Below are 27,550 nucleotides of genomic sequence, written 5' to 3' on the forward strand. Positions count from 1 at the left end.
TGAAGGTGCTGGGGAGATTTTTAAAACACCAGTGACAGAATCTCACCCCCGTAAGTGATAAAGCCTGAGCATTAGGATGAAGTCTCCGCAGGGGGTTCTAATGTACAGGGTGAGGATGCTTCACTTGGCAACGGGAAGCCATTCAGGTTTCTGATGGGCGTTTCGGGGGCACGTGGCAGGGAAGAGGGTTTGTGTCACTTTTAGACAATCAGCTTCTCAGGGGAAACTGTCTGCACTGTGTATACCAGAAGCTCCACAAATGTCTCAGGACATCGATGACAGCCCCTCAGTAGAAGACCTCCCTGTTCTGGCCCTTCTGCCTTGCCCCAGGAGGTTCCAGCTGTAGTTGATGAAGCAAAACTTTCCAAGCCAGAGGAGGTGTTACAGGTTAGTGCCTCCACCCACCTTGTCAGTGCTTCAGTCACACCTTTCGCCCCCAACGGCCAGTCAGACTTGACTGGGGCATCAGAACCTTCCCCTGCTTCCTGCTGGATGGGAGGAACATCTGATCCTCATCACTTAACAGCCCCTGAAGTGCACTTAGAATACCAGGTGCTGCCGGCTCCCTGGGTCTGGCCATAAGGTGCACTCCTTACTTGGTTTCTGTGACTCCTAATCCAAATGAGCCTAGGGTCCGAGGGGCTACATGCAACCCCTTCCCTCAACGGTGTGGCAAGCACCCTTTAATCCTCTTTTACAGATTACGAAACTAAGGCCAGAAAAGCCAAGTGCTTGGCCCAAGGAGGCAGGGATGGGACTGGCATTAGAAATCAGGTATTTGCAGCTGGGTGTGGTGGCTCACACCTGTAATCCCAGCACTTTGGGAGGCCAAGGTGGGTGGATCATCTGAGGTCAGGAATTCGAGACCAGCCTGACCAACATAGTGAAACCCTGTTTCTACTAAAAATACAAAAAAAATAGCTGGGCATGGTGGCACATGCCATAGTCCCAGCTACTCGGGAGGCTGAGGCAGGAGAATTGCTTGAACCCGGAAGGCAGAGGTTGCAGTGAGCTGAGGTTGCAGCACTGCACTCCAGCCTGGGAGACAGAGCGAGACTCTGTCTCAAACAAACAAAAAAAAGAAATCAGGTATTTGCTTCCAGTTTCTTTCCTTCCTCTCCTTTCTGGGTGAAATCTTCAGCTTCGATGAGATCATATCTTCATGGAGGCAGTAGGTCCCTCTACCCCCAGCCAAAGGGCAAGCCCTGTGGTACCTACTGATGCCAGCCTGGCAGCACCCCAGGAGGGCAGGGCAAGCAGTCAGTGCCATACAAGCTTGCTCACAGAGGCCACCTCATGGGTGTCCACAGGCAATCCTCAGGCAACCCTGGGCAGTAAGGGCAACTATTATTTATGCCTTCAATTACTAATTCCTGATTGTAAGAGACACATAGTCATTATAGAAAAACTAGGCCAAGCACAATGGCTCACGCTTCTAATCCCAGCACTTGGGAAGCCAAGGCAGGAGGATTGCTTGAGGCCAAGAATTTAAGACCAGCCTGGGCAACATAGCAAGATCCCGTCTCTATAGAAAAACTGAAAATTAGCTGGGCATGGTGCCATATGCCTGCACTCCCAGCTACTCAAGAGGCTGAGATAGGAGGATCCCTTGAGCCCAGGAGTTGGAGGCTGCAGTGAGCTGTGATCACATCATTGCACTTCAGCCTGGGTGACAGAGCAAGACCCTGTCCAAAAAAGGAAAATAAAAGAAAAACCAGGAAAGTACAAAAGTCATATAGAGAAGAAAGCAAAAATCACCCATGAGCCCAGTGTCCAGAGAGTACTACTGGGAACATTTTGGTTGATTTTCTTTGCATTTTTGAGAAAGTAGATACAAACACATACATGTAGATTGACTTTTAAAAATGTAATTAGAATCATATTGATTACTGTTTGGGGCTCTCCCTTTTCACTTAACATCCTGTTATCACATTCTACCATTAGCCCCTTCTTCCAGGCAAAGACACAGAAACTAAGAAAATGAAGTCAAGGCCGGGTGCGGTGGCTCACGCCTGTAATCCCAGCACTTTGGGAGGCTGAGGCGGGCAGATAACCTGAGGTCAGAAGTTCAAGACCAGCCTGGCCAACATGGCGAAACCCTGTCTCTACCAAAAATACAAAACTTAACTGGGCATGGTGGCCCATGCCTGTAACCCCAGCTACTCGGGGGGCTGAGGCAGGAGAATCACTTGAACCCAGGAGGTGGAGGTTGCAGAGAGCCGAGCTTGTGCCACTGCACTTCAGCCTGGGTGACAGAGCAAGACTCTGTCTCAAAAAAAAAGAAAAGTCAGTTGCTCAAGGCCATTCCAACTCAACATTCACACTCGGGTCTTTTGATACCAACGCCAGGGCTGAAATGATCACAACTGTTTTTAGATGGAGAAACTGAGGCATGGAAGGGCAGTGTCCTGCACCAGTGTCATGCTGGGACTCACCCTGGGGGAACTGAGGAGGGGATTTGCCTTGTGGGACTGGAGGAGCTGATGGATTTAGAAGCTTGTGGGCAGGACACTGTGCTCACAGCCTGGGCTGGGGAGAGTAAAACAGCCTCTGCATTCAGAAAAGCTTAGCCCCAGTGAGACAAACAGCATCTACTTTCCTCTACTGAGCTCCAGAGCAGAGGCTAACTAAGCCTCAGCTTCTACTTCTGCCATGAGAGTGAAAATTCTAACCTCACCATGTTGTCGTAAGGATGCCAATTGCAGAAGCCACTTGCTTTGTCCACTGTGGGGGTGCCAGTGTAAGAATAACATAATCTTTTTATCTTTTTTTTTTTTTTTGAGATGGAGTCTTGCTCTGTCGCCCAGGCTGGAGTGCAGTGGCGTGATCTCGGCTCACTGCGAGCTCTGCCTCCTGGGTTCACACCATTCTCCTGCTTCAGCCTCCTGAGTAGCTGGGACTACAGGCGCCCACCACCATGCCCTAATTTTCTGTACTTTTTAGTAAAGACAGGGTTTCACCATGTTAGCCGGGATGGTCTCGATCTCCTGACCTCATGATCCACTTGCCTTAGCTTCCCAAAGTGCTGGGATTACAGGTGTGAGCCACTGCGCCTGGCCTTTTTTTTTTTTTTTTCTTTGAGACTGAGTCTCGTTGTGTCGCCCAGGCTGGAGTGCAGTGGTCCAATCTTGGCTCACTGCAACCTCTGCCTCCTGGGTTCAAGAGATTCTCCTGCCTCAGACTCCCAAGTATCTGGGATTACAGGCGCCTGCCACCACACCTGGCTAATTTTTGTATTTTTAGCAGAGACAGCCACCGAGCCTGGCCAGAATAAGATAATCTTAAACAATCATGGAGTGCTTAGCTAGTGCCAGACACGGCACGGCAGGCTCTACCTACATCGCTCCATGAAACTTTCATAAAAAACCCATCAGGAAGGTGTGATTATTATCATCTCTGTTTTATAGTAGAGAACACCCAGTCTTCAAGGGGTAAAAAATCACTCACCCAAGGTCACACAAGCACCAGGAGCCAGGACTTGAACCAAGATCAGTTTATGCCAGGTTCAAACCCTTAAGTCCAGTGATTTGATTCATGACTAGAAGCAGCATAATGTTGTGGGAAAAGTACAAAAACAGCTATCAGCTGTGACATCCAGTTTTAGTTCTGAACAGACTGCACATTAATTTGTTTAAATAGCCATGATAAAATGATGATAGCACTCATTTGTTGAGCATACGCTTTTCTTGCAAGTATCACAATACTGATAACAGACCTCAGAGGAAAGTATTATTTTCCTGACTTTATAGATGAAAAAACAATCTCAGGGCCGGAGGTGGTGGCTCATGCCTGTAATCCCAGCACTTTGGGAGGCCAAGGCAGGAGGATCGCCTGAGGTCAGGAGTTCGAGACCAGCCTGGCCAACATGGCAAAACCCCATCTCTACTAAAAATACAAAAATTAGTTGGGTGTAGTGGCAGGTGCCTGCAGTCCCACCTACTTGGGAGGCTAAGGCTGGAGAATCGCTTGAACCCAGGAGGCGGAGATTGCAGTGAACTGAGATCGTGCCATTGCACTCCAGCCTGGGAGACAGAGCAAGACTTCATCTCAAAACGAACAATCTCAGAGAGATTGTTTGAAACTCACACAACACGTGAAATGTGGCTGATCCAAAGCTCTGTCTGAAATATACACCAGATTTCAAAGACTTAGTATCAGAAAGAGAATTTAATTTTTTTTTTTTTTTTTTTTGAGACGGGGTCTCACTCCGTCGCCCAGGCTGGAGTGCAGTGATGCGACCTCAGCTCACTGCAACCTCTGCCTTCCAGGCTCAAGTGAGTCTCCTGCCTCAGCCTCCCGAGTAGCTGGGACTACAGGGGCCCGCCACCACACCCGGCTCATTTTTTGTATTTTTGCAGAGACGGGGTTTCACCACGTTGGCCAGACTGGTCTCGAAATCCTGACCTCAAGTGATCCGCCGGCCTCGGCCTGCCAAGCTGCTGGGATTACAGGTGTGAGCCACCATGCCCGGCTGAGAATTTAATATTTCATTCGTATTTTTATATTGATGACATGTTGAAATGATAAAAAAAATTTGATAGGTTAAAGTATATTAAAATTCGTTTCATCTGCTTCTTGTTTTCTTCTAATATGGCTACTAGAAAATTTAGAATTACATATGCAGGTCATGTAATATTTCCACTGGACAGCACTAGAGGACTTTTTCAGTGCCTTGGCTACAGGGAACAGGCCCCACCCACCCCATGTGACCTGAAACCAAGCTCCTTTATAGTTAGGGGCCTTGCACTGGGTAAAGGAATCATCCCCCATACACACCCACATATCTTCACACTGCAGGTGGAGAGTCCTGGTGGTGCATCCCCACCACTTCCTCCCCGACTCCCATCTGCCTCTGGGCCAGCCTGTGTCCCTGCAAGACGTGACTGTTATTTTTAGCACTTGCCGCCTCAGCACAGCTGGCTGGGGAGCTTGCTGGGCGTGGGCCAGCCCCAGGACTGCCATCTCCCTGCCAATGGGGGTCTCAGGAGAACTCGATTGTGAGGCTCTGGGGCTTCTGAGAGCCTGTGAGCAAGCTCCCAATATCCCTGGCAAGTACATATGATCGTAATCCGCATATTTGCAGATGACGAGACCAAGGCGAGGAGGTCTCTACAAGCTAGGAGGTGGCAGCGCTGGGGCTTGGAAGCAAGTCATCTAGCCTGGGCCTTCTTCCCAAAGGCCTAACACTTCACAGGGGTGGGCTGTGGGCCCTGCCCACTACACTCTGGGCAGATGCCAGGTCTTGTGCAGCCTTTCAGTGGGGGTGTTTTATACCTTATAAAGTAGTCTACACAAGAGAAAGGGAACCAATCGATTTGGAAGGAGGTGGATAAGTAGATGAAACTTCATTTCAGGGTGTGCAACGCAACATCTCCAAATGAAGTGGTTTACAGTAATTTAAAAGAGCCATACAAACATACAAAACTACACGAAAACCAACACTGTCTCATGGTTCAGAACCCAAGCTTCAGGGTTCTAATCCGTGCCTCATCTGTCCAAGCTTTGGTCTCCTCCACTACACAATTGGCATGAGAGTGGTTAGAGGATTAAATGAGATCATGGACCTAAGAGCTTAGCAGAGTGCCAGGTACGAGTGAGCCCTCAGTAAACACTAGCTAGTGTTATTATTTATCAAGGTTTTATTGTATATCAAGTACCATGCTAACTTGTTACATAATTCCTCCCCTTAAAACCTCACAACAACCTCCTGAGGCAGCTACTTTTATCCTGCCCATTTTACAGATAAAGAAACTGAGGCTCAGAGAGGTGAGGTCACTCTTCAGGGTCACATGGCTAGTGAGGAGCAGCAAAGCTTGGAGTTTTTTGGTAACAGCTTTTTAAAGATGCAATTCACACACCATACAATTTACCCACTTAAAGTGTATAATTCGGCCAGGCGCAGTGGCTCACAACTGTAATCCCAGCACTTTGGGAGGATGAGGCAGGCAGATCACTTGAGGTCAGGAATTCAAGACCAGCCTGGCCAACATGGTGAAACCCCATCTCTACTAAAAATACAAAAATTAGCTGGGCGTGGTGGTGCATGCCTGTAGTCCCAGCTACTCGAGAGGCTGAGGCAGGAGAATCACTTGAGCCCAGGAGGTCGAGGCTGCAGTGAGCCAAGATAGCATCACTGCACTCCAGACTTGGTAAGAACTTGACTCAAAAAGAAAAAAAAAAAAGTGCCATTATAGCTAATTAGATAAACGCAACATGAAAGTCACAGGCTTCTCTTTAAGGCAATCACTTGTCCTTAAATTTAAAGCTCAAAACCCTGGGAGAGGGGGAGCAGAGTAGAGCTTATTGGGGGGTTCTATGCTTTGTTTTGGGTTTTTTTTTGTTGTTTTTGTTTTTTGTTTTCTTATTTTATCTTTTTTTTTCTTTTGAGACAGAGTTTCTCTTTGTCACCCTGGCATATTTTTTATTTTTTTGAGACGGGATCTTGCTATGTTTTGCAGGCTGGTCTCGAACTCAGGCTGAATCCATCCTCCCACCTCTCCATCCCTAAGTGCTAGGATTACTGGCATTAGCCACCATGCCTGGGATTAAGGGGACAGTTCTGTCCTTTATAAGTCTTAGTAACTCTGGGATTCCAATGAGAAAAGCCTCCAGGGAGGCCAGGGTAGATTAAGGTGTCAGCAGGGTCCCCTCCCTCTGGAGTTTGGATAGCAAGAGCACTGGACTGGAGTCCTTTAACCCGGATTCAAATCCCGACGTGCTACTTGCTACCTGTGTGACTTTGGGCAAGTCACATCACCAGCTCTGAGCCCAACTGTCATCTTGGGCAAAGCTGGAGAACAAAGTCCCTGACCAGTCGGGGATCTGGGACTGGGATTACACAAATACAAGAGAAGGTCCTCGCCCATGGCAGTCTCCCATCGATTTTTGGTGGAGCCGAGGCTGGCGGACTGTGTGCTGGGTTATTTAAGGAGTCGACTCTCTGACGCCTTCTACCAGTAAGTCGTGTATTTAGCATTCATTCATCAAAGCCTCCGGATGCCTCCTACGTGCCCTGCACTATGCTGGTCTTGGTAATCCGTGGTCCCTATCCCAGCGCCCAGGTGGGTCCGGGAGACCGACAAGAACCCGCGGGGCGGGTGCGAGGCTGGGGAGCCGCGGGCGGCCGGGTGGGCCCGCGCCGCCACCATATGGAACGCATTGAGCGGCGCTCGCATTCCAAACGCGCGGGGCTGCCCTGGCTCGCAGGCGCCGGCTCCTGGCCCGCGCCCGGCCTTCTCTTGGCAGCCGGGGCCTGCGCGCCCTATCAGGGGCCTCCCGCCGCGGCCTTCGCGGGAGCGCGGCCAAAGCAGACGAGGCGGGTGGGGGGCGTCGTGGAAAAAGCGCTTGCCCCGCCACGGACCCGGGAGGTACCCCCGGGATGGCCAGAATCCCAAGGATTCCGTTGCTTTGTTGTATTACAGAAAAGTAATGGAAACATGTGAGTCTCCGCCGCAGACAGAGGCAAAGAGAGGTCCTAAGGTTGGCATTCAGGGCCTTAGCCTAAGTTTCAGATCAGCTTTCCCTGACCTCCATCCTGTTTCTCCTTTCTGCTGGAGCCCTTATCTTGGGTTCCATGACTGACAGAGAACAGCGCCAGGCGGTAGCTGACCCTCCAAAGGTAGTGGGTGATCAGTCTTAGGGGACGGTGGCTCAGCACCAACCACGTGCCAGGTAGGCTTCCCACGTTCATCTCGTGGCCCTTCCAGAAGCCACTGCCATGATTAGGGTCGTCCCTGTTGACAGATGAGGTGACAGGTTCCGAATGAATCCACCATTCCAGTGGTCCAAAAACCGGCCCTGCATGGGATCACCCCTGGGCTTGTGAAAACTGGGAGCGCTGGGTGGGCCCCACATGGTCTGAGTCAGTAGTTCTGGAGTGAGGCTGGAGATTTTGCATTTATAAGAGCTCCCAGTCTAGGCTGATGCTCCAGGTCTGGAGCTACACTTTGAGAACCACTGCCCTATGCAACAGTGCCTCTTATGAATAAATTTTAGGCCCTTAGGGAAACCTACAACTCACCATAGACCACCTTCCATCGCAGGGATCTATATGATGTATTTTCTCCCTCGTAACAGTATTACAGAGTTGCTTTCCTGACTGTCTGCCTGGTGTCCAACCCTCAGAGGGAGTGAGCCCCAGACACTACATTCAGTCATCTCTGAGTGCACCTCCTGTGCACTGCGTGACGTGTGCTTTCTAAAGCATGTGTGCATCTGTCAAGCAAAAGGTCAAGGAACCGTTCAAAGATGAATTTGCTCACTTAAGTGATGACCAGGAGAGGGATCAGTCAGGGCTGGGGAAGGGACTGGGAAGCTTGCAGAAAACTGCCAGAGGCTTCCAGAAAGGGAATGTACAGGGCTAGGGCTAGAGATTGGATGACGCGGGCAGACAGGACAGGGTCTTTAGCACATAAGCATGCTGAGAGGGGAGTGATGGGGCAGCCACACTCAGACAGGGAGCCACCTGCCATCACTGCTATAATCAGAGGGGCCCTGGTGTGGAGGGGAGCAGAGACCTGGGACAAGGAGCTGAGGGAATCGAGAGCTTCTGGAAGGCCTCCCCATTTTATTGACCCAGTGAATCCATGTGGTTTCTCTGTCACACTCTAGCTGGCTTGAGCAAAGGGAGAGCGTCCTCACTCATGTTGCACACATTACTGCCTTTACTAAGTCATTTAACAATGACATTCATAGATGAGGGTATTTCTGGTGTTGAAATAATCACAGCTGCCACTTATTAAGTACCTGTTACATGCTAGGCACTTTACATCATCTTACTCAATCCTCCCAGCAACTCTGATAAGGTGGCACTGAGATTGTCCCCATTGTACAGACGAGGAAACTGAGGCTAAGAAAGGTTAAACAGCTTGGCTAAGGTCCCAGTCGCTAGGAAATGGCAGGGCTATTGTCTTTCCATCTCTAAACTGCTGCTTTCCACTCTACCATCCTGCCCTCATTTCCTGAACACCTGCTCTGTGCAAGGCCCTGTGTGCAACCACAAAATGAATCATTCAAGTAGTCATGTATTCAGTAACCCTTTTTTTCAGCACTTACTATTTTTATGGGCTTATTTATTTATAGCATGCCTTATTTCAGAAAGCACTTAACTTTATTTGATATACAAGAATAAAATTTTATAGGAGTGGTCATGTGACAAGCATCAAACGAAAAACAAAAGTTGGAAAGGTCAGAAGCACCCAGGAATGACAGGTATACAAGTGTGGACCTTGAGGTCCTATATGCCATGGGGACAGGCCACAAATTGCCCTCTGACCTTTCTAGCAGCTAAAACTTGATCCCACGCAATTCAGTGTCCATAAGACACTGGCACACCATTGCTGAGGCAAATCAAAACTCTATTAGGCCCTGAGACCTGAGAGGTATTTTTTTAGAGAGTTGGCATGAAGAGAATACTGTTAAATGTAAGGAACAATGTCCCCAAACAGCCTCCCAATTGCACGTACGGCACAAGTCTCAGGGGCCGTTTCCTGTACCCGCTCCCCACCGCCTCCCCACTCCTACTCCGTGCTGGCCCAAGTCCCATAGCAGGAAAACAGCTCAAAAAAGAGAGAGCCGAGACAAGGCCAGGCAAGCACACCACCCTCTAGCTTCATCCACGTGTGGGGTTTGCCGCAAACATTGGTAATAGATGCTAAATTCAGGTCCCAGGTAAGTTTTGTTTGGTCTGAGCTGTGTACTTAAATGGCTTGAATTAGTTGTCAGCTTTAAACAAGTTTCACCTTTTTAAAAATTCAGATTTTTTGGCATTCTCTTTTTTAAAAAGAGGGACTTGACAACATGGGGCCCACATTCCCAAAGGACAAGAATTTGCTAGAGCCAGTTGTTTTCCAGTCCCCGCATGGTCCCCTGGAGGCCTTTCTTTGCTTTGAACTTTCCTACCTGGCTCTGCAAGGCGTCAGGGGTTTGCAGCCTGTTTTAGGATGTTTTGAGCCCTGGCACATTTGTGTGCAGAAGGATCACCAGGAGACTTGTTTATAGCACAGGGTCCCTGGTCTGGCTCCTTGGATTTGGGGTGGGGCTCAGACAGGCATCCTTCTAACAGGTGACTGTGAGGCTTCCGTCTCTCCTAACAAGCACGGAAGACTGGGTGGGGCCTGTGGGGGACTATACAGCTGCTCAATGCTACTGACTCAGATAAACAGATGACTAGTTTTCTTTCAACACAACAAATATGGCAAATATAGTGGGGTTCTGAGTTCAAGGTTATACTCTCCGAGGTGCCTGGAGTGCAGCTCCTCTAAGTGGCTGGGTGGGTCTTGAGTCGTGTGCTGTAAATTATGGTGGCGCTCCACCTGGGCTGCACCTTGAACCACCCGGGAAGCTTTTCAACCCACACTCTTCACCCCATGCCTAGGCCACATCCAGGCCAATCAAACCAGAGTCTCTGAAGATAAGAACACAGGCATCAGCATGTTAAGGTTCCCGGGGTGATCCCAAGGTATGGCAGGTGTGCAGGCTTAAGATTGAGCAAGGTTCTCTAGGCCAATACCTTCTCTAGATATTGATTGTAGCTGGACCAAGTTCCTCAGGGAGGGGAGGGGAGGGAAGGAGAGGAGAAGAAGGGGAAAGGAGGGGAGAGGAGGGGAGAGAAGGGAAGAGGACGGGAGAGACAGATGAGTAAATGGATCCTTACATTAAGTGTGATGAGCAGAAACCTGGGTGCTCTGGGGCATGAGCAGGGATACCTAACCCAGCCCTGGGGGCTCAATCTCTCCCCACCCCTGCAGGAGAGGCTTGGGGTGAGTTTTGGGAATAAGGACTATCCAGCCACATGACGAAGGGGAAGGAAAATCCCCATCAAGGCAAAAACACAGTCCAAGGCTCTGAGGCCCAAATTCTGGGGAGAGGGGTGAAGGTTGTTTGTCACACTTGGGTTAAAGGGTGGGGGTGGAGAGTAGAAGAGGCTACACAGGTGAGAAGGTGTCAGATCACAAAGGGCCTTGTATGCCAAACTAAGGAGATTGAACTTGACCATGAAGTTAGGCAGACCCTCTGGAGAGTTTTAAAGCAAGGAGTCGTGTGGATGAACAAACCTGTGATGGGCTGGGGTTACCAAGGAGGGCTTCCTGGAGGAGGTCAGACTTGAGCTAAGGGAGGGATAGGATTTGGAGAGCTGACATTCTGATGAGCTGCTTCGGTTAAAGCTCACAAAAACCCTTCCCTCCCCCATGCCCTTTGAAATCATTTGAATCAAAGATTGCGTGTGTTAAAGATGTGTTTGTCTGTTATCTGAAAGCTGTGGTTTCTCTTTAACAGATTCAGGGCCTCATCCTTTGACTCGGAACCAGGAAGGAATTAGGAGCGAGTCCTCCTGCCCAGAGAGCTAATTACTGAAATTCAGTGGCCTCACCAGGGCGAGTGGCGTCACCGGCCTCCATCCCCCAACAGCTCCTAATTTCTAACTGGTCAAAGTTAGACATTTCAGTACATTTTTATGGGCTGCCCAAAGCCAGCTGGAAGCTTTTTTTCCATAAACTCTCCCTGAGACAAGTAGCCAGGTTTCACATATTAAAATGAAAACGTCAAAAGCGTTAACAGGAAAAAAAAAAAAAAAAAGCAGGCTTATTTGTGAGGCCTCAGCTCACAAAACCTGAATCAGGGTCCAACAGCATCTGCCTGTTTTTCTTCTGCAAAGCTGATGATCAAGTTAAAAGGATGATGATAATCACTTGTTTATCTATTCACTCAGCAAACACTTATGGGACATTTACTGGGTGCCAGGTCTTGAGCTGGGCACTGAGATGAGAAGCTGCCTGAGGCATGATGGTCCCATCCCCACTGCCCTCCAGGGCTCAAAATACTTTATAGTTTACAAAGTGTTTTCACATGCAATTTTGTGAGCTGTGGGTGCCATTATTATCCACATTGCTTAATACATGGCAGAACCTGACCTTAGGTTGTCCAAGTCCAGATTCTAAGTCCAAGTCCAGTCCAGATCCTAGAGCCTGTCCACTCTTTCCTTCCTTCCTCTCTTTCTTTCTTGTTCGTTCTTTCTTTCTTTTTCTCTTTTTTCTTTCTCTCTCTCTCTTTCTTTCTTTCATTCTTTCTTCCTTTCTTCTTTCTCTTTTCTTTCTCTCTCTCTCTCTCTCTTTCTTTTTTTCAAGACAGGGTCTTGCTCTGTCACCCAGGCCAGAGTGCAATGGCACAATCATGGCTCACTGAAGGCAGCCTCAACCTCCCAGGCTCAATTGGTCCTCCCAACTCAGCCTCCTGAGTAGCTGGGACTACAGGTGCCTGCCACCACACCAGGCTAATTTTTTAATTTTTCGTAGAGACAGGGTTTCACCATGTAGCCCAGGCTGGCCTTGAACTCCCAGGCTCAAAGGATCTTCCTACCTCGGCCTCCCAATTCCTGTGCTGGAATTACAGGCATGAGTCACTGCGCCCAGGCTACCTTGGTCCTTTTTGTTTTTTTTTGTTTTTTTTGTTTGTTTGTTTGTTTGTTTTTGAGATGGAGACTTGCTCTGTTGCCCAGGCCAGAGTACAATGGCATGATCTCGGCTCACTGCAACCTCCGCCTCCCAGGTTCAAGTGATTCTTCTGCCTCAGCTTCCCGAGTAGCAGGGACTACAGGCGCCTGCCACCATGCCCAGCTAATTTTTGTATTTATAATGGAGACGGGATTTCACCATATTGGCAAGGCTGGTCTCAAACTCCTGACCTCGTGATCCGCCCGCCTCAGCCTCCTAAAGTGCTGGGATTACAAGCGTGTGCCATCGCGCCTGGCCTCATCTGTTATTGGCCTAAGGTGGGCAATAGCTCCAAGAGGTTTAGCTGTCACTTATGATCTGTCCAGCATCCACCCCCACCTTAAAATTCTGGTTCCTTTTTGGAAGAGCTCCCCATTTTGAGGAAGGATAAAACTAGCACCCACCTCCCAAGGCCACCATCACTGTGAAATCCTAGTGGAGCTAAATCCTTCCATGGCATCTTATCCTGCCTGGCTAGTGGACAGGCACATGGAAAATGCAACACTAGCCAATCAGATAATCGTTCTTGGGGCTGACTCTTGAGTGAGTGGTGAGGGGACCCTTGGAGATGATCACTCACCCACAGTAGAGAACCCTGGATCAGACTGTGCCTGCAGCCTTCCCTTGGCCAGAATTCCTCTCTTGGTCCTGCCCTTTGTCCAAGCCTGTTCTCCAGCCTCTTGTTCATTCTGTGTACCTTCACTACCCTCCAGAAAGTCCCCCTTTTGCTTTGGATGGACAGAGTTGGTCCTGGTTGCTCATAATCAAGAATTCCAACTGATACAAGGCCCTTGGTCTCCATCCTGTTTACAGAGATGGCAGGAAATAGCCACCTCCCCTGGTGCTGTGGACACTGACCAAGGAGTTTCTTCCCAGGAAAACCATTTTTGGGTGCCATGAAAATATTGGCATAGCCTCTCTTGCCAAGGCCTGAGAATTATCACAGCAGATAGACCCAGTTGTCCAGGTTGCTGCCTGCATGCTGAAAGGCAGACATAAGCTCACGGCTCAGTGCTGGGTTCCACACCTCTCAGCTCTTCGAGCTGCCACCAAGCTTGTTCTCCCTGCAATTCCATTCCCATCTGGGAGCTTCTAGCCTTTTAAGGGTCATGAGTGTGAAGAAGGAGGCTGGGCCAGGCGCGGTGGCTCACGCCTGTAATCCCAGCACTTTGGGAGGCCGAGGTGGGCAGATCATTTGAGGTCAGGAGTTCGAGACCAGCCTGACCAACATGGTGAAACCCCCCTCTCTACTAAAAAAATACAAAAATTATCCAGGAGTGGTGGCGGCGCATGCCTGTAGTCCCAGCTACTTGGGAGGCTGAGGCAGGAGAATCGCTTGAACCTGGGAGGCAGAGGTTGCGGTGAGCTGAGATCGCGCGACTACACTCCAGTCTGGGCGACAGACGTGTGGGGACTTGCAAGAGGACAAGGAATCAAGAGATGTGCACGTGTGTCATTAGGTGCTCAGGGGACGAGCTCCATTCTCAAGGACTGTGAAGGAAGGTGGGTCGGTCAGTCCCTGGAGAAGCAGAACCAATGGGAGATACACTAGGTATGTATACAGATGCTTGTCCACTTACGATGGGGCTTCTCCAATACCATAAGTGGAAGATGCATTTAATATACCTAACCTACCAAATATCATAGTATGATTTCTACTGAATGCATATAGCTTTTGCACCATCGTAAAGCCAAAAAATCATAAGGCATACCATCATCATTCAGGGACCATCTGTGTGTGTGTGTGTGTTTGTTTGTTCATAAACAGATGTATTTAAGAAATTAATTTGCATGATTGTGGGAGCTGGCAAGTCCAAAATCTATAGGGCAGGCCAGCAGGCTGGCGACTCAGCAGGAATTAATGCTTGAGTCTTCAGACAGAATCTTTTCTCCAGGAAACCTCAGTTTTTGTTTTTGTTTTTGAGATGGAGTTTCACTCTGTTGCCCAGGCTGGAGTGCAATGGCATGATCTCGGCTCACTGCAACCTCCGCCTCCCAGGTTCAAGCGATTCTCCTGCCTCAGCCTCGCAAGTAGCTGGGATTACAGGCACGCGCCACCACGACTGGCTAATTTTGCATTTTTAGGAGAGACAGGATTTCACCATGTTGGCCAGGCTGGTCTTGAACTCCTGACCTCAGGTGATCCGCCCACCTTGGCCTCCCAAAGTGCTGGGATTATAGATGTGAGCCACCGCACCCAGCCAGAAACCTTAGTTTTTACTCTTAAGGCCTTCCACTGATTGGCTGTGGCCTACTCACTCTATCGAGGGTAATTTTCTTTTTTCTTTTCTTTTCTTTTCTTTTTTTTTTTTTTTAGACAGAGTCTGGCTCTGTCACCTAGGCTGGAGTGCAGTGGGGCAATCTCGCCTCATTGCAACCTCCATCTCCCAGGTTCAAGCAATTCTCCTGCCTCAGCCTCCCGGGTAGCTCTATAGGTGTGTGCAATCACACCCGGCTAATTTTTTTGTATTTTTAGTAGAGACAGGGTTTCACCATGCTGGCCAGGCTGGTCTCGAGGGAATTTTTCTTAAAGTCAACTGATGATAAATGTTAACCACATTTCGAAGATGCCTTGACAGTGACACCTAGATTGATGTCGGATTGAATAACTAGGTATGATAGCTTAGTCATGTGGACATATAAAATTGACCATCACAGAGGGGTCAGCCCAGAGTGGTGCCTCTGCCAGAGGGCGGTGACTACAGGCTGGATGAACCAGCCGTTGGAGTGGGAAACACTCCAGCTGACATTGGGTCATCTGGCTGTGGAAGGGATCTCCATAGTCACACCAGGAGTGCATGGCTAAATGCTGTGGTTAGCCGTGAAGGATGAGTGAATAAATGACTCGTGGTTTGAGCCTATGTTTTTCTTTGCTTTCCCTGTGACCTGCACAGACCAAGCTCCTTGCTGCAGAGGTCTGTTCCTTGGAATGCTTCCCCCGACCCACTTTCTGTCTAGCTGCCTTCGCATTTCTCTATTTTGGTTCGGTGTCCATACAAACTCTGCTTGCCACCACACCAGCCACATATAACTCCCCAGAGCCTCTTTCCTGCAGGCTGACTGTTCAGATTCCCTGCACACACATGCCTGGGGCCTGTCGAAGCCTCATGGGTGAGATCCAGACCCCGATGGTTAGAACCACATCTGCAATGAAGAGCTCTCAGCTCACAGGCTCCTACCCTGAGGGATGTCCCACACAGCTGGGCTCCCTCCGTGCAGCTCCAGCCCAGATGTTTCCTCTCCTCTGCACGGGGAGGCATCTGGGACTTTGAATTGTAATCTTGGAAGAAGCAGCTATAAGACACAGATCTGAATGGTCCCAGCTAAACCTCTTGGAACTATTGCCTCAACTTAAGCCGAAAATCAGGGAGCAGAACAGACAACAGAGAAAGGCCAGACGTGAGAGTTCCTTCTGAGAGCTGTAAAAGAGTGAAGATTAGCTTTAAAGAGCCATGGAATTCTGGCAACAGAATTTCCGCTTCTCCAAGCTGAAAGAGGTCCTGAAGGTCACTTAGGTATTCCTCCACCCAGGCAGGGATTACCTCTGAAACTCATAAGAAGGTCACATGTCACGGAACACTCAAACAGAAGGATTTTAAAATAAATTTTGGCAATTAAAAAACTCAAGAGGACTGCTGGGGACCTGACAAAAGTGGCATGGCATACATCTCTGGGCAGGGGAGGGGCAGAGGCCTGGACCCACTTATGGCTCATGTGCTGATTTACTACTTCATCTTGAATGAGTCTTTCCTGCAGGACTTTGGCCAGACCTCTCCTGCTTTGTTTTTTGTTTGTTTGTTTTTTTCTGAGATGGAGTCTTGCTCTGTCACCCAGGCTGGAGTGCAGTGGCATGATATCGGCTCACTGTAACCTCCGCCTCCTGGGTTCAAGCCATTCTCCTGCCTCAGCATTCCCAGTAGCTGGGATTACAGGCACACATCACCATGCCCAGCTCATTTTTGTACTTTTAGTAGAGACGAGGTTTCACCATGTTGGCCAGGCTGGTCTCAAACTTTTGACCTCATGATCTGCCCGCCTCGGCCTCCCAAAGTGCTGGGATTACAGGTGTGAACCACTGCGCCGGACCTCTCCTGCTTTCTAGATATCCGTTTCCCCATCTGAAAATGAGAAGTTGGAAAACTTGACTTGGAGGGTCCCCTCCATTAAGACACAGGGTCTCACTCTGTTGCTCAGACTGGAGTGCAGTGATGTAATCATAGCTCACTGCATCCTCGAACTTCTGGGTTCAAGCAATCCTCCTACTTTAGCCTCCTGAGTAGTTGGCACTGCAGGTGCATGTCACCACCCCAGCTAATTTATTTTTATTTTTAGAGATGTGGTCTTGCTATGTTGCCCAGGCTGGTCTTGAACTCCTGGCCTCAAATGATTCTCCCACCTCAACCTCCTAAGTAGTTGGGATTTACATGAGTGGCTGGTATTGGCTTTTTTTAATTTTAATTTTTATTTTTTTAGACAGAGTCTCGCTCCTAGGCCAGAGTGCAGTGGTGCTATCTGAACTCACTGCAACTTCTGCCTCCAGGGTTGAAGTGATTCTCATGCCTCGGCCTCTGGAGTAGCTGGGATCATAGGCGTGTACCACCACATCCAGCTAATTTTTTTTTTTTTTTTTTGTATTTTTTGGTAGAGATGTGGTTTCACCATGTTGGCCAGGCTGGTCTCAAACTCCTGGCCTCCAGTGATCCGCCCACCTCAGCCTCCCAAAGTGCTGGCATTACAGGTGTGAGCCACCGTGCCCAGCCTGGCATTAGCTTTTGAATACACCATATCACCTGGGTTCAAACCTCAGTTCCATCAATACTAGTTGAATCATACAAATGATCCTGTTGTATCCACTCTCTTCTTATTTGTCCTCCTCTGGCTATATCTTGGGCAGTTGGTTATATCTTGTCTCGTTCATGAAATGCCCAGCAAGAGCCTTGGCTCCCGGGGAGCAGCTCTCATACATTTCCTCTTTCTCCTACACACCCAGCTTGGGGCCAGGAGCTCATCCACCTCATGCGGATCGACTCATGGATTGCTTGATTCCAGAAAGGATGCCTTGTAAATACTGGAGTTCATTAATAAAATGACACCTCTGTATTTTAACGTGGGGAAAACTATCTCTATCTATCTGAGTCAGTCTTTTACGATCACACTGTTTTAATCATATCAATCAAAATCTCTAATTGAATGTAGTATGTAGACCTAATTGATAAAAAACAAGAAGACAAAATATCTCGCAAATAGTCAATGCAGCTTTTGGTGGGTCAAATCTTTATATAGCATCCTTTATAAAGAATGACTGGGAGCAACTCATTTGTTCTAGACTTCATACATTGACCAGTGAGTCAATCTGAAGCCCTGATTAGAGAAGTGACCCATCCTAGGTTACCGAGTGAGGGAGAAACAAAGCTTAGACTGAGTTCATAGAATCAAATAATTTTGCCGTCAGAGGCAACTTAGAGGTCGTTGTGGTCTGACCCTCCTTGTCCTGATCACTCCTTGTCTCGACACCCTCCCACAATTATCTATCAATCTGTCTGTCCCCCTAGCCCTACCCCCTAGCTCTGGACCAGGAGCTTCTTTTTTTTTTTTTTTTTTTTTTTTTTTTGAGACAGTGTCTTGTTCTGTCACCCAGGCTGCTGGAGTGCACGGTGCGATCTCAGCTCACTGCAACCTCTGCCTCCAGGCTCAAGTGATCCTCCCACCTCAGGCTCCCAAGTAGCTAGGACCACAGGTGCATGCCACCATGCCCAGCTAATTTTTTTGTATTTTTGGTAGAGATGGGATTTCACCAAGTTGCCCGGGCCAGGCTCGAACTCCGGAGCTCAGGCAATTCACCCACCTCAGCATCCCAAAGTGCTGGGATTTCAGGCGTGAGCCACCGTGCCCGGCTGGACCGGGAGCTTCCTGAGGTCAAAGGCTGCATCTTATTCATCTTCATGCCACGCCTGTCATTCCTAGCATGGTGCCTGCCTACAGCATGGTTCCCTACACATGTGCACTATGTTGAAAGGGTGAACAAACCACCACTTTATCTTTAACAGATGGGGAGACTAAAATTTAGACAAGGGAAGGGATCCTTGGTTCCACAGCAAGCTGGCAAGGCAGGGAAATAGGATCTCCAGTGTCTGGTGAAGGCTCCCCTTTCTTTTCTACACCCCCTGGGTTCACAGAGAAGGCAGGCAGACTTCTCTCATTTCCCCACAAAAGCCACAGGTAAAGGTGTTTATAGCTTGGCAGCTAACCAAGGCCACAGGCATGCCAACAGGTCACAGTCTGACCCTGGCAACCATTTTTTTTTAAACTGGTGTTAATAACCGTGCTTTCTACTGTAATCTGAAAACTCTCTACACCTCCATGCTAAGGACATAATAAACCAACCCCGAAATTCAGGCCATAAAACATGGGCTCGTCTAACTGGTCACCTGCATAATAATTACTTCCAAAAATTATGTAATAATAATTATTCATATTTGTGAAAAGCCTCTTCTGCGTAGAGCAGTTTTTTTCTTTCTTTCTTTTTTTTTTTTTGACATGGAGTTTCGCTCTTGTCACCCAGGCTGGAGTGCAATGGCACAATATCGGCTCACTGCAACCTACGCCTTCTGGGCTCAAGAGATTCTCCTGCCTCAGCCTCCCAAGTAGCTGGGATTACAGGTGGCCGCCACCATGCACGAATAATTTTTGTATTTTTAGTAAAGATGGGGTTTCATCATGTTGGCCAGGCTGGTCTTGAACTCCGGACCTCAGGTGATCTGCCCACCTCAGCCTCTCAAAGTGCTGGGATTACAGGCATGAGCCACTGTGCCCGGCTGTAGAGCACTTTCATATAGGCTAACTTGTTTGGTATTCAAATAAGTATTTCTGAAAGAAAATGATGTTCTCTCAAAATAATGACTGTATATTTTAAGTAAGTGAATTTGTCATATGTGAAGTGTATTTCGATAAATCTCATTTTAAAAGTAACAGTGAAAATCACAAGTTACTTTTATTTTCTTCCTCGTGCTTTTTGACATTTTCCAAATTGTCCTTAATTGAAAAAAAACATAGAATAGCACAGCAGAAGGAAGAGGATGGATCACTGGGAGGCAGGGAACCTTCTCTCAGGGCTCTCTGGCCCTTTGGTGGTCTCCCTGGACAGAGAGGTACTGAGACACTGCTGAGCAGAGGGGACAAGCCCTGACTCTCTATTGTGTGTGACACTGAGTTTATCACTACGCCTTTCCAAACCTCCATTTCATCCCCTGCAAAATGGACCTGATGCCTGCCACACCTGGCTCACCAAGCTGTGACAAGCCTTAAAAGAGAAGGGTGGGCCAGGTGCAGTGGCATACACCTGTAATCCCAACACTTTGGAAGCCCAAGGCGGGTGGACCATGAAGTCAGGAGTTCAAGACCAGCCTGACCAACATGGTGAAACCCCATCTCTACTAAAAATACAAAAATTAGCCAGGCATGATAGCGTGCACCTGGAATCCCGGCTACCCAGGAGGCTGAGGCAGGAGAATTGCTTGAACCTGGGAGGCAGAGTTTGCAGTGAGCCGAGATCGTGCCACTGCACTCTGGCCTAGGCAACAGAGCAAGACTTCATCTCAAATAAACAAACAAACAAATAAGAAGGGTGATCAGTCCCATGCATGAGGGGACACTGTGCACTGTAACCACCCTGCACACCTAACAAGCAATGCTATCACCAAAACCTCCTCTGCTGCAATCTCCTCATAGCTTCCTGCCCCTCCCACCTTTAAAATCACCAAATATCTCAAACATGGAAAAGTTTTAGACTTGAGAAGGAGAAGGATCAGAGAGAACAACTATAGATCAACCACCCAGCTCTGTTACATCTTGACACTTGGTCATACTTGCCTCAGATTTTAATTTTTTTTCTAAGAAATAAAACATACAGATAGAATTAAACCCCCTGTGGGCCAGGCACGGTGACTCACGCCTGTAATCCCAGCACTTTGGGAGGCAGAAGCGGGCGGATCACGAGGTCAGGAGATCAAGACCATCTTGGCTAACACGGTGAAAGCCCGTCTCTACTAAAAATATAAAAAATCAGCGGGGCGTGGTGGTGGGTGCCTGTAGTCGCAGCTACTCGGGAGGCTGAGGCAGGAGAAGGGCGTGAACCCGGGAGGCGGAGGTTGCAGTGAGCCGAGATCGCGCCACTGCACTCCAGCCTGGGCAACAGAGCGAGACTCTCTCAAAAAAAAAAAAAAAAAAATTAAACCCCCGGTGTGCTTCCTTCTGATCTCATTCCTGTCCCTCCCTTCCCAAAGGTTACCCTATTCTAAATCTAGGGTCTTTGATTTCCCATGCATGTTTCAATACTTTTACTAGCTGACTGTAGCCCCAAAATGTCTACATAGCTTATTTTGTATTTCTTTGGGTTTTTTGTTGTTTGTTTGTTTGTTTTGGAGAAAGTCTCTCTCTGTCACCCAGGCTGGAGTGCAGTGGCACAATCATGGCTTACTGTGGCCTCAAACTCCTGGGCTCAATCTATCTTCCCACCTCAGTCTCCCAAGTAGCTGGGACTACAGGTGCATGCCATCATGCCCAGCTAATTTTTGTATTTTTAGTAGAGATGGGGTTTCGCCATGTTGCCCAGGCTGGTCTTGAACTCCTGGGCTCAAGCGATCTTCCCACCATAGCCTCCCAAAGCGCTGGAATACAGGCTTGAGCCACGGGCCCAGCTGAATGCGTTAAGAAACATTTTTTATCATTTGTGTCACACTGTACCTATGCTACAACTTGATGTTAGTTTTTTTCCTAGGTTGTAACTATGTTGAGGCTGCAGACTTAGTTTATTTTTACTCCCAGTATATTATTCAATTGTATGACTACATCACAATTAATCTATCTGGTCTGCTGTTTGTTTGTTGAGACGGAGTCTCGCTCAGTCACTCAGGCTGGAGTGCAGTGGCACGATTTCGCTCAATGCGACCTCCACCTCCCAGGTTCAAACAATTCTCCTGTCTCAGCCTCCCAAGTAGCTGGGACTACAGGCACAGGCCACCATGCCCGGCTAATTTTTGTATTTTTAGTAGAGACGGGATTTCACCATATTGATCAGGCTGGTCTCAAACTCCTGACCTCAAGTGATCCACCTGCCTTGGCCTCCCAAAGTGCTGGGATTACAGGCATGAGCCACAGTGCCTGGCCTATCTGGACTGCTGTTCATGGATAATTCAGTAATTTCTAAATTTTCACAATTATGCGCTGAATGACGAGTGGAGTCATTGAATTGTAGCTATGAGTATCTTCTACTTTCTTACATGTTGCCAAACTGTTCTCCAAAATCGTTTTACCAGTTCATATCTCCATAGGTATTTGAGGGTCCCAACTGTGCGACATCCTCACCCCCCACCCCCCTATATTGACAGACTCGACTCCGTGCCCATCTGGTGGGTGTATCACAGTTCTCTTCATTTGCATCTCTCACGTGGCCAATAAGGTTGAACATCTTTTCACATTTTAGGCTATTTTAGCCATTTAGGTTTCCTCTTTTGTGAGTTGCCTGTTGATATCCTTAACCCATATTTTAAAAATTGGATTGTTGGTCAGCCCATTAAACTCCCTCCACCTGGCACACCCACCTCCCTATTTCCACAACCTAACTGATCGCTACTTTTTCCGGGAAACTTGTTCTCTTTCCTCAATTCGAATTTAGAGTTGCCTCTAAATAATCACTGGTGACACCGTACCTTTCTTGTGGCATTTATAATTTCCTGTTCTGTAGTGTTTTAACTTCTTATTTTGCATATCAAACTTTTTAGTTTACAAAAGCACCTGCTCCTTCATTGTCTTATTTGAACATTTATGCAACAGCCCCACGAGTTGGGTAGTATTATTACCCTCTTTTCAACCGATAAAGAAACATGGTGTAGGAGGGTCTAGCTAACCCAAGACCCCGCCCTGGCTCAGAGGCAGAGCTGGACTTGAAGCCAGGACAATTCAATTCCACGTGCAGCTCACAGCACAATCCCCTCTTATTTATCTATGCATCAACACCGCCTCCTCCACGAGATTGCCAGTTCCTTGTCTCTCATCCACCTGTGTGTCTCCCATCCACCTGTGTGTCTCACATCCCCCAGCTCTAGTACCACACAGTGGGGCAATCAAGATTCTGAATACAGAATTTCTTAACAAAGTATTAATACAATGATCTCTTACTGCACACCTACTGGGCACCAGGGGCTTTGCATACATTAACTCTAACCTTCCCAATAACTCTATTTAGGTGAGGACACGGAGGCTTAAGACTTAAAGTCTCAGGAGCAAGAATTGTTTAAAAAAAAAAAAAAAGAAGTGACACACTCAGGCTCCCATGGCCAGTAATGGGTGGAGCTGGCCTGTAGCCTCAGAGGTGAGCACTTCGCTCTATCATCTCTGTCCCCCAGCATCCTGAAGGCAGACCCAGCCAGCTTAGAAGCTAGTGGGAGTGTTCTGCTCCCATCATCAGCCCTACCCGCGTTGGACACACGTTCTCCTGGCAGAATATGGTTAAGTAGCACAATCCTAGGGCCCCTTTGGGACTTGAAGATGTGCTCTCCAGGATTGGGAGATTTTGTGCCATGGGGCTGCTCCCAGGCTTTCCTTCCAGGTTCAGGCAGGTACTCAGCAGTGCTAGGTTCTGCTGAGGTGCCAGGATCCAGTATGGGGCAGTGAGGCAGGTGAGAGCAGGGCGATCAAGGGGCAGAAGGAAGTGAGGAAGGAGGTGAAAGGACTCCTGGATCTCTGCTGAGAAGGTGAGGTGGGGGGCTGCACAGATCATGCTCCAAGGCCAGGAGGCAGAGGGCCCAGAGTGAGCAACTGACAGTGAACAGGGAAGGCTCTGGGGGAAGGTGCTGTCCACTGGCCACACCCATGAAAGCACATATCCCTGTCTGGTGGGGGTGTCTGCAGAGTGGGATGGTAGCCACAGAGGTGGGCGCTGTGGACTGAGGGCAAGGATGGGGGTGGGGTTATTGGTAAGTGTTCTTCCTCCCTTCCCCCAAGAGTGAGTCTGGGTGGGGCCGTGTCTGCCTTTTCCCCCAGGGCAGGGTCCCTATGATTGGAGCTCTGCCCACTGCCTCCATCTGCCATTCCTATGACTCTGTGCATGTTGTCTTTCATTGTGTGCCCTTTATTTACATGACGTGTTGTGCGTGTGGTATATATTTGCGATTGTACCATGTATTTCTGTGCACTGTGTCTCTACGCAATTTGTTGTTTGGGGCTATTTCGGCCATGTAGGTTTCCTCTTTTGTGAATTGCCTTTTGATATCCTTAACCCGTATTTTAAAAATTGCATTGTTAGCCCACTGAATTCCGTCCACCTGGCACACCCACTAACCTATTTCCACAATCTATCTGAATGCCACCTTTTCAGGAAAACTTGTGTCTGTTGCCCGTCTGTGTTGTGACTTTATGTGTTATGTCCGTCTACCTTACATGCATGTTCTGTTGTGTGTCTCTGTTGTGTACAGTGTGTTCCCCCTTGTGTATCTATGCCTATGGCTGGTGTGTACAGTACTTCTCTTTGTGGTGTGTTTGTGTCCTGTACATGCTGTGGTGTGTTCTGACCTGTGTCGGAACAACATGCGTTGTGCACTGTGTGTTGTGTATCTACATTATACTTGTGCTGTGTCTCTGTGCCGAACGCCTGTGCTGTTAGTGCAAGGTGTTGTGTGGCCTGTTTGGGCGTCCTGGGTCTGTGTCTGCGTGTGTCTGCGTGTGTCTGCGCCAAGGGTCCGCGCCGCCCTGCTGTGTGTCTGTGCCAGGGTCCGCCGGTGCCTGCGCGCAGAGCTGTGTTTCCTCAACAAGTGTGCGAGCGGTCGTGTGCGCCATGAGCGCTGCCTGGCGTCTCCGTGTGCGCCGCGGTGTGGCCGCTCCTCGGCGGGGGGCCCGGGTCCTGGCTAGTGGCCGCGGAGGATGCGCGCCCGCGGGGCGGGCGGGGGCTGGCGGGGGCTGGCGGCGCTGCGGAGCCCGGCGGCCGCGGGCTCCAATGGCGAGGCCGGCGCGGCCCCCGCTAATTACATAAGCGGGACGTCAATAATTCGCGGGAAAACGCGAAAAAGATGGCGCCCCGCGCCCGGGGGGCCCCTTCCTGAGCGCCCCGGCCCCTCCCTCCGCCGCCTCCCCCTCCTCCCCGCGGCGCCCCCGCCCCGCCCCGCCCCCGCCGAGACCCCGACCCCGGCCCCACGGGCGGACACTCGGCCGGGCAGCCGCGGGCCGAGCGCAGCCGCCTCCGCCACCGATGCGCCTGGTGGCCAGACTCCAAGTGGGACCGGCGGACACGCAGCCTCGCGGTGAGTTCTGCGCTGTTGGGCGGACTCCCCGCCACGCTCTCCCCTCCCGGCCCTCATCCCTCTCTTTTCGAAATCTCCCTGAACTTTGGCGGCCCGAACGCCTCCGGGGGGTGAGACTCCTGCGGAGCGGGGCGCTCGGGGGTGGGGACGGGGGGTGCAGGTTACCTGCGGGGCAGAGGGGCCCCACCCGGGTTCCCGAGCCCCGGGGGGCGTGGGTGACAGGTCGTTCTTCCTCGCCCCCGATCTTTAATTTTCCTATCGGGGTGGGGGAAGGACAGACGGGCGTTTGGCATTTCGCTCACGTCCGAAGTCAGGCTGCGGCAGGGTTGGGATGGGGGAGGCTTGGCGTCCGAGCGACTGAGGAGAGGAGCGCTGAACCCGAAGGGGGTGCTTCTGCAAGCTTTTTCCCCCCTCCTGAACACCCTTTTTAAAAAGCCAACGGCCGCCCTGGGAGAGGCCCCGGCGCATGAATCATCCTCGCTTCCTGCCCCCGCCCGGCCCCGCGCTCCCGGTGCCGCGGATTTGAACTGGACGCAGACGGGAACCCGCAAACAGGCATTTCTTTGCAAATGGGTTTGAATCAGCCAATCACAGCCCGCGGGGGCCCGCTCCGGGAGGACGGAGGCGGGGGCTGGGGGGGCGCCACCCGGGGGCCCCCGCCCGGCCAGGGTGGAGGCGGGTGCGGCGACCCGGCCGGCTCCTAGAGGCGCAGCGGGGGAGGAAGTGTCAGTTTGTGAACCTGCAGCGGCCCCGGCCTGGCCCCTGGCCGGGCGGGCGGGGACCTCGCAGCGCCGGGCGAGCCAGGTGGCAGGGAGAGGACAGGGATTCAGACCGCATCCCCTGCCCGGGAGCCTGTGCGCTCTGCGCTGGAGAAAAAGGAGATGGGAGTGGGGGTGGAGAGGGTCGTGGCCACGCCACCATCTGGGGAGCCGAGACCCCTGCAGTGCCTGGCTCGCCCCAGGGCCCCGCACATACTTAGCTTCACACACTCCCTGGCACAATGCCGTAGACATCATCCTGCCCAGTCTCACAGGAGTACACACACGCACCACACAGAAACAGGCACTGGACTCTCTCCCTGTGAACAGATAGTCATGACACCAGGTGCCCAGCGCCATGGCCACAAGGAGGAGACCCGAGTAGGCCCGCGGGGAAAGAGAGAGGCTGTGTGTGGCTGTAGTGGAGAGCGTGTGGAGGGACTTGGAGCCAGGTGAGCCCAGCAGAAAGGAGGGGGCGTTAGGGACGGCTTTGAGCACCAGTGAGGGCAGTGGGGAGCCCCAGAAAGTTTCTGGAAGGAAATTGGTGGCCCTGCGGAAGAGTCTGGTGGAGAGGCAGGAATGCAGGAACGGCCTGTTTAGCACTGGGTGCTGGTAGTACCGTTCCCCACCCTAGGTGCCTAGTGGAGGTAAGCACAAGGCCCAGGAAACTGTTATTGGGTGAATGAATGAATGAATGAATGGTCCAAGCAAAAGATGAGGCCTGAACTGAGACCAGGACAGGAGGATGGAAGCTAGAGCTGGAAAGCCAGAAATCATGGCACTTAAAATGGGCCGGCTGTGGCAACTAATTGCTTGGAGGAGTTTGAGATGCATGAAGGCAGTACCACAGGCAGGGAGAGAGAAATCGATGGGTGAACTGCACGTTGAATAGGATGGTGAGAGACAGGCGTGGAGAGGCTGGCATGGGGATGGATGACTTCACTGCTTGGAGCAAATGTGTATCTGGGTGAAAGCATAAGTGGGTTTAAATGTCCCAGAATTGATTTCCATTAAATCATCTCATAATTGAGAACAGAAGGGGGGATTACAAAAGACAGATGACCCAGTCTACACTAGCTACACGCCACCCAGTTTTCCTTTCTAGGTGAATTTTCTCTGGACAGATCTCAGGGTAGGGATGGTTGCAGGGGTTGGGGGTAAAAATAAAACCCAACTGCTTGCCTGGAGAAGATCCTCCATCCAGAGCACATGGACTGTGTTTGCTTAAGGAATAAAACCTCAGCCTCCTGAGACAGGGAGTGGTTCAGGCCCGATGGGTAGGGGACTTTGTTCTGTGTGGGTTGAGAGATCCATTCTCTTTAAAAGGTAGTGTGGTATGGGCCATGGCTCTGCCTTTGGCCCATCAGCCTCTTCTCCTTGCCACACCTGTTTCCCTATCTGTAAGATGTGAATAATAATAATGTCTCCCTCATAGGATGGTCACGAGGAATCAGTGAGATAATAACCAAGTCTGGCTTATAGCACAGGGTACAGAAATGGTGGTTTCCTTCCTTACCCTGATGGGCTTTCTGAAGCAGGGAAGCAAGAAGCAAAAACCCTGTTCTTTCTCTCCCAGTGTCAGGGGAAGCTGATGGAGAATCGAGCTCTGGATCCAGGGACTCGGGACTCCTATGGTGCCACCAGCCACCTCCCCAACAAGGGGGCCCTGGCGAAGGTCAAGAACAACTTCAAAGACTTGATGTCCAAACTGACGGAGGGCCAGTATGTGCTGTGCCGGTGGACAGATGGCCTGTACTACCTCGGGAAGATCAAGAGGGTAAACCCATCCTCTCTGGCCCCTGTTCTCAGACTCAGAATCTCTCTGCTCATGTTCCAGCCTGGCTGTCAGACCAGGGGGCAGGGGGATTGCTGGACAATTCCCTTCTTGTCCCTCATGCCCAAAGCTGGTGGTGGGAGGGGCCAGAGCCTGGTCTTGCAGGCACCATCCCTAGGGTCAACATCATCCAACTAGTTCTTTAGAAAAGTGCTCTGAGAGCCTACAAAACAA

The 27,550-nt window shown here is 50.1% G+C and overlaps 1 protein-coding gene across 4 annotated transcripts in view; it reads left to right on the forward strand.

The window, feature by feature from the left end:
* The first annotated feature begins 254 nt into the window (after positions 1–254).
* PHF19 (PHD finger protein 19) overlaps positions 255–27,550 on the forward strand; it is a 45,976-nt gene continuing 18,680 nt past the window's right edge. The window contains exons 1-3 of one of the 4 annotated variants that reach the window (XM_016961548.4): positions 22,828–23,242; positions 25,873–25,994; positions 27,119–27,319. In XM_016961548.4, the coding sequence (XP_016817037.1) occupies positions 27,134–27,319 (186 nt within the window). In that variant the 5' untranslated portion in view covers positions 22,828–23,242; positions 25,873–25,994; positions 27,119–27,133. The other 3 variants (XM_063788391.1, XM_016961547.4, XM_016961549.4) reach the window with 3 other exon arrangements.

Source organism: Pan troglodytes, chromosome 11 (genome assembly GCF_028858775.2).
Source record: "Pan troglodytes isolate AG18354 chromosome 11, NHGRI_mPanTro3-v2.0_pri, whole genome shotgun sequence".
NCBI classification, from domain to species: domain Eukaryota; kingdom Metazoa; phylum Chordata; class Mammalia; order Primates; family Hominidae; genus Pan; species Pan troglodytes.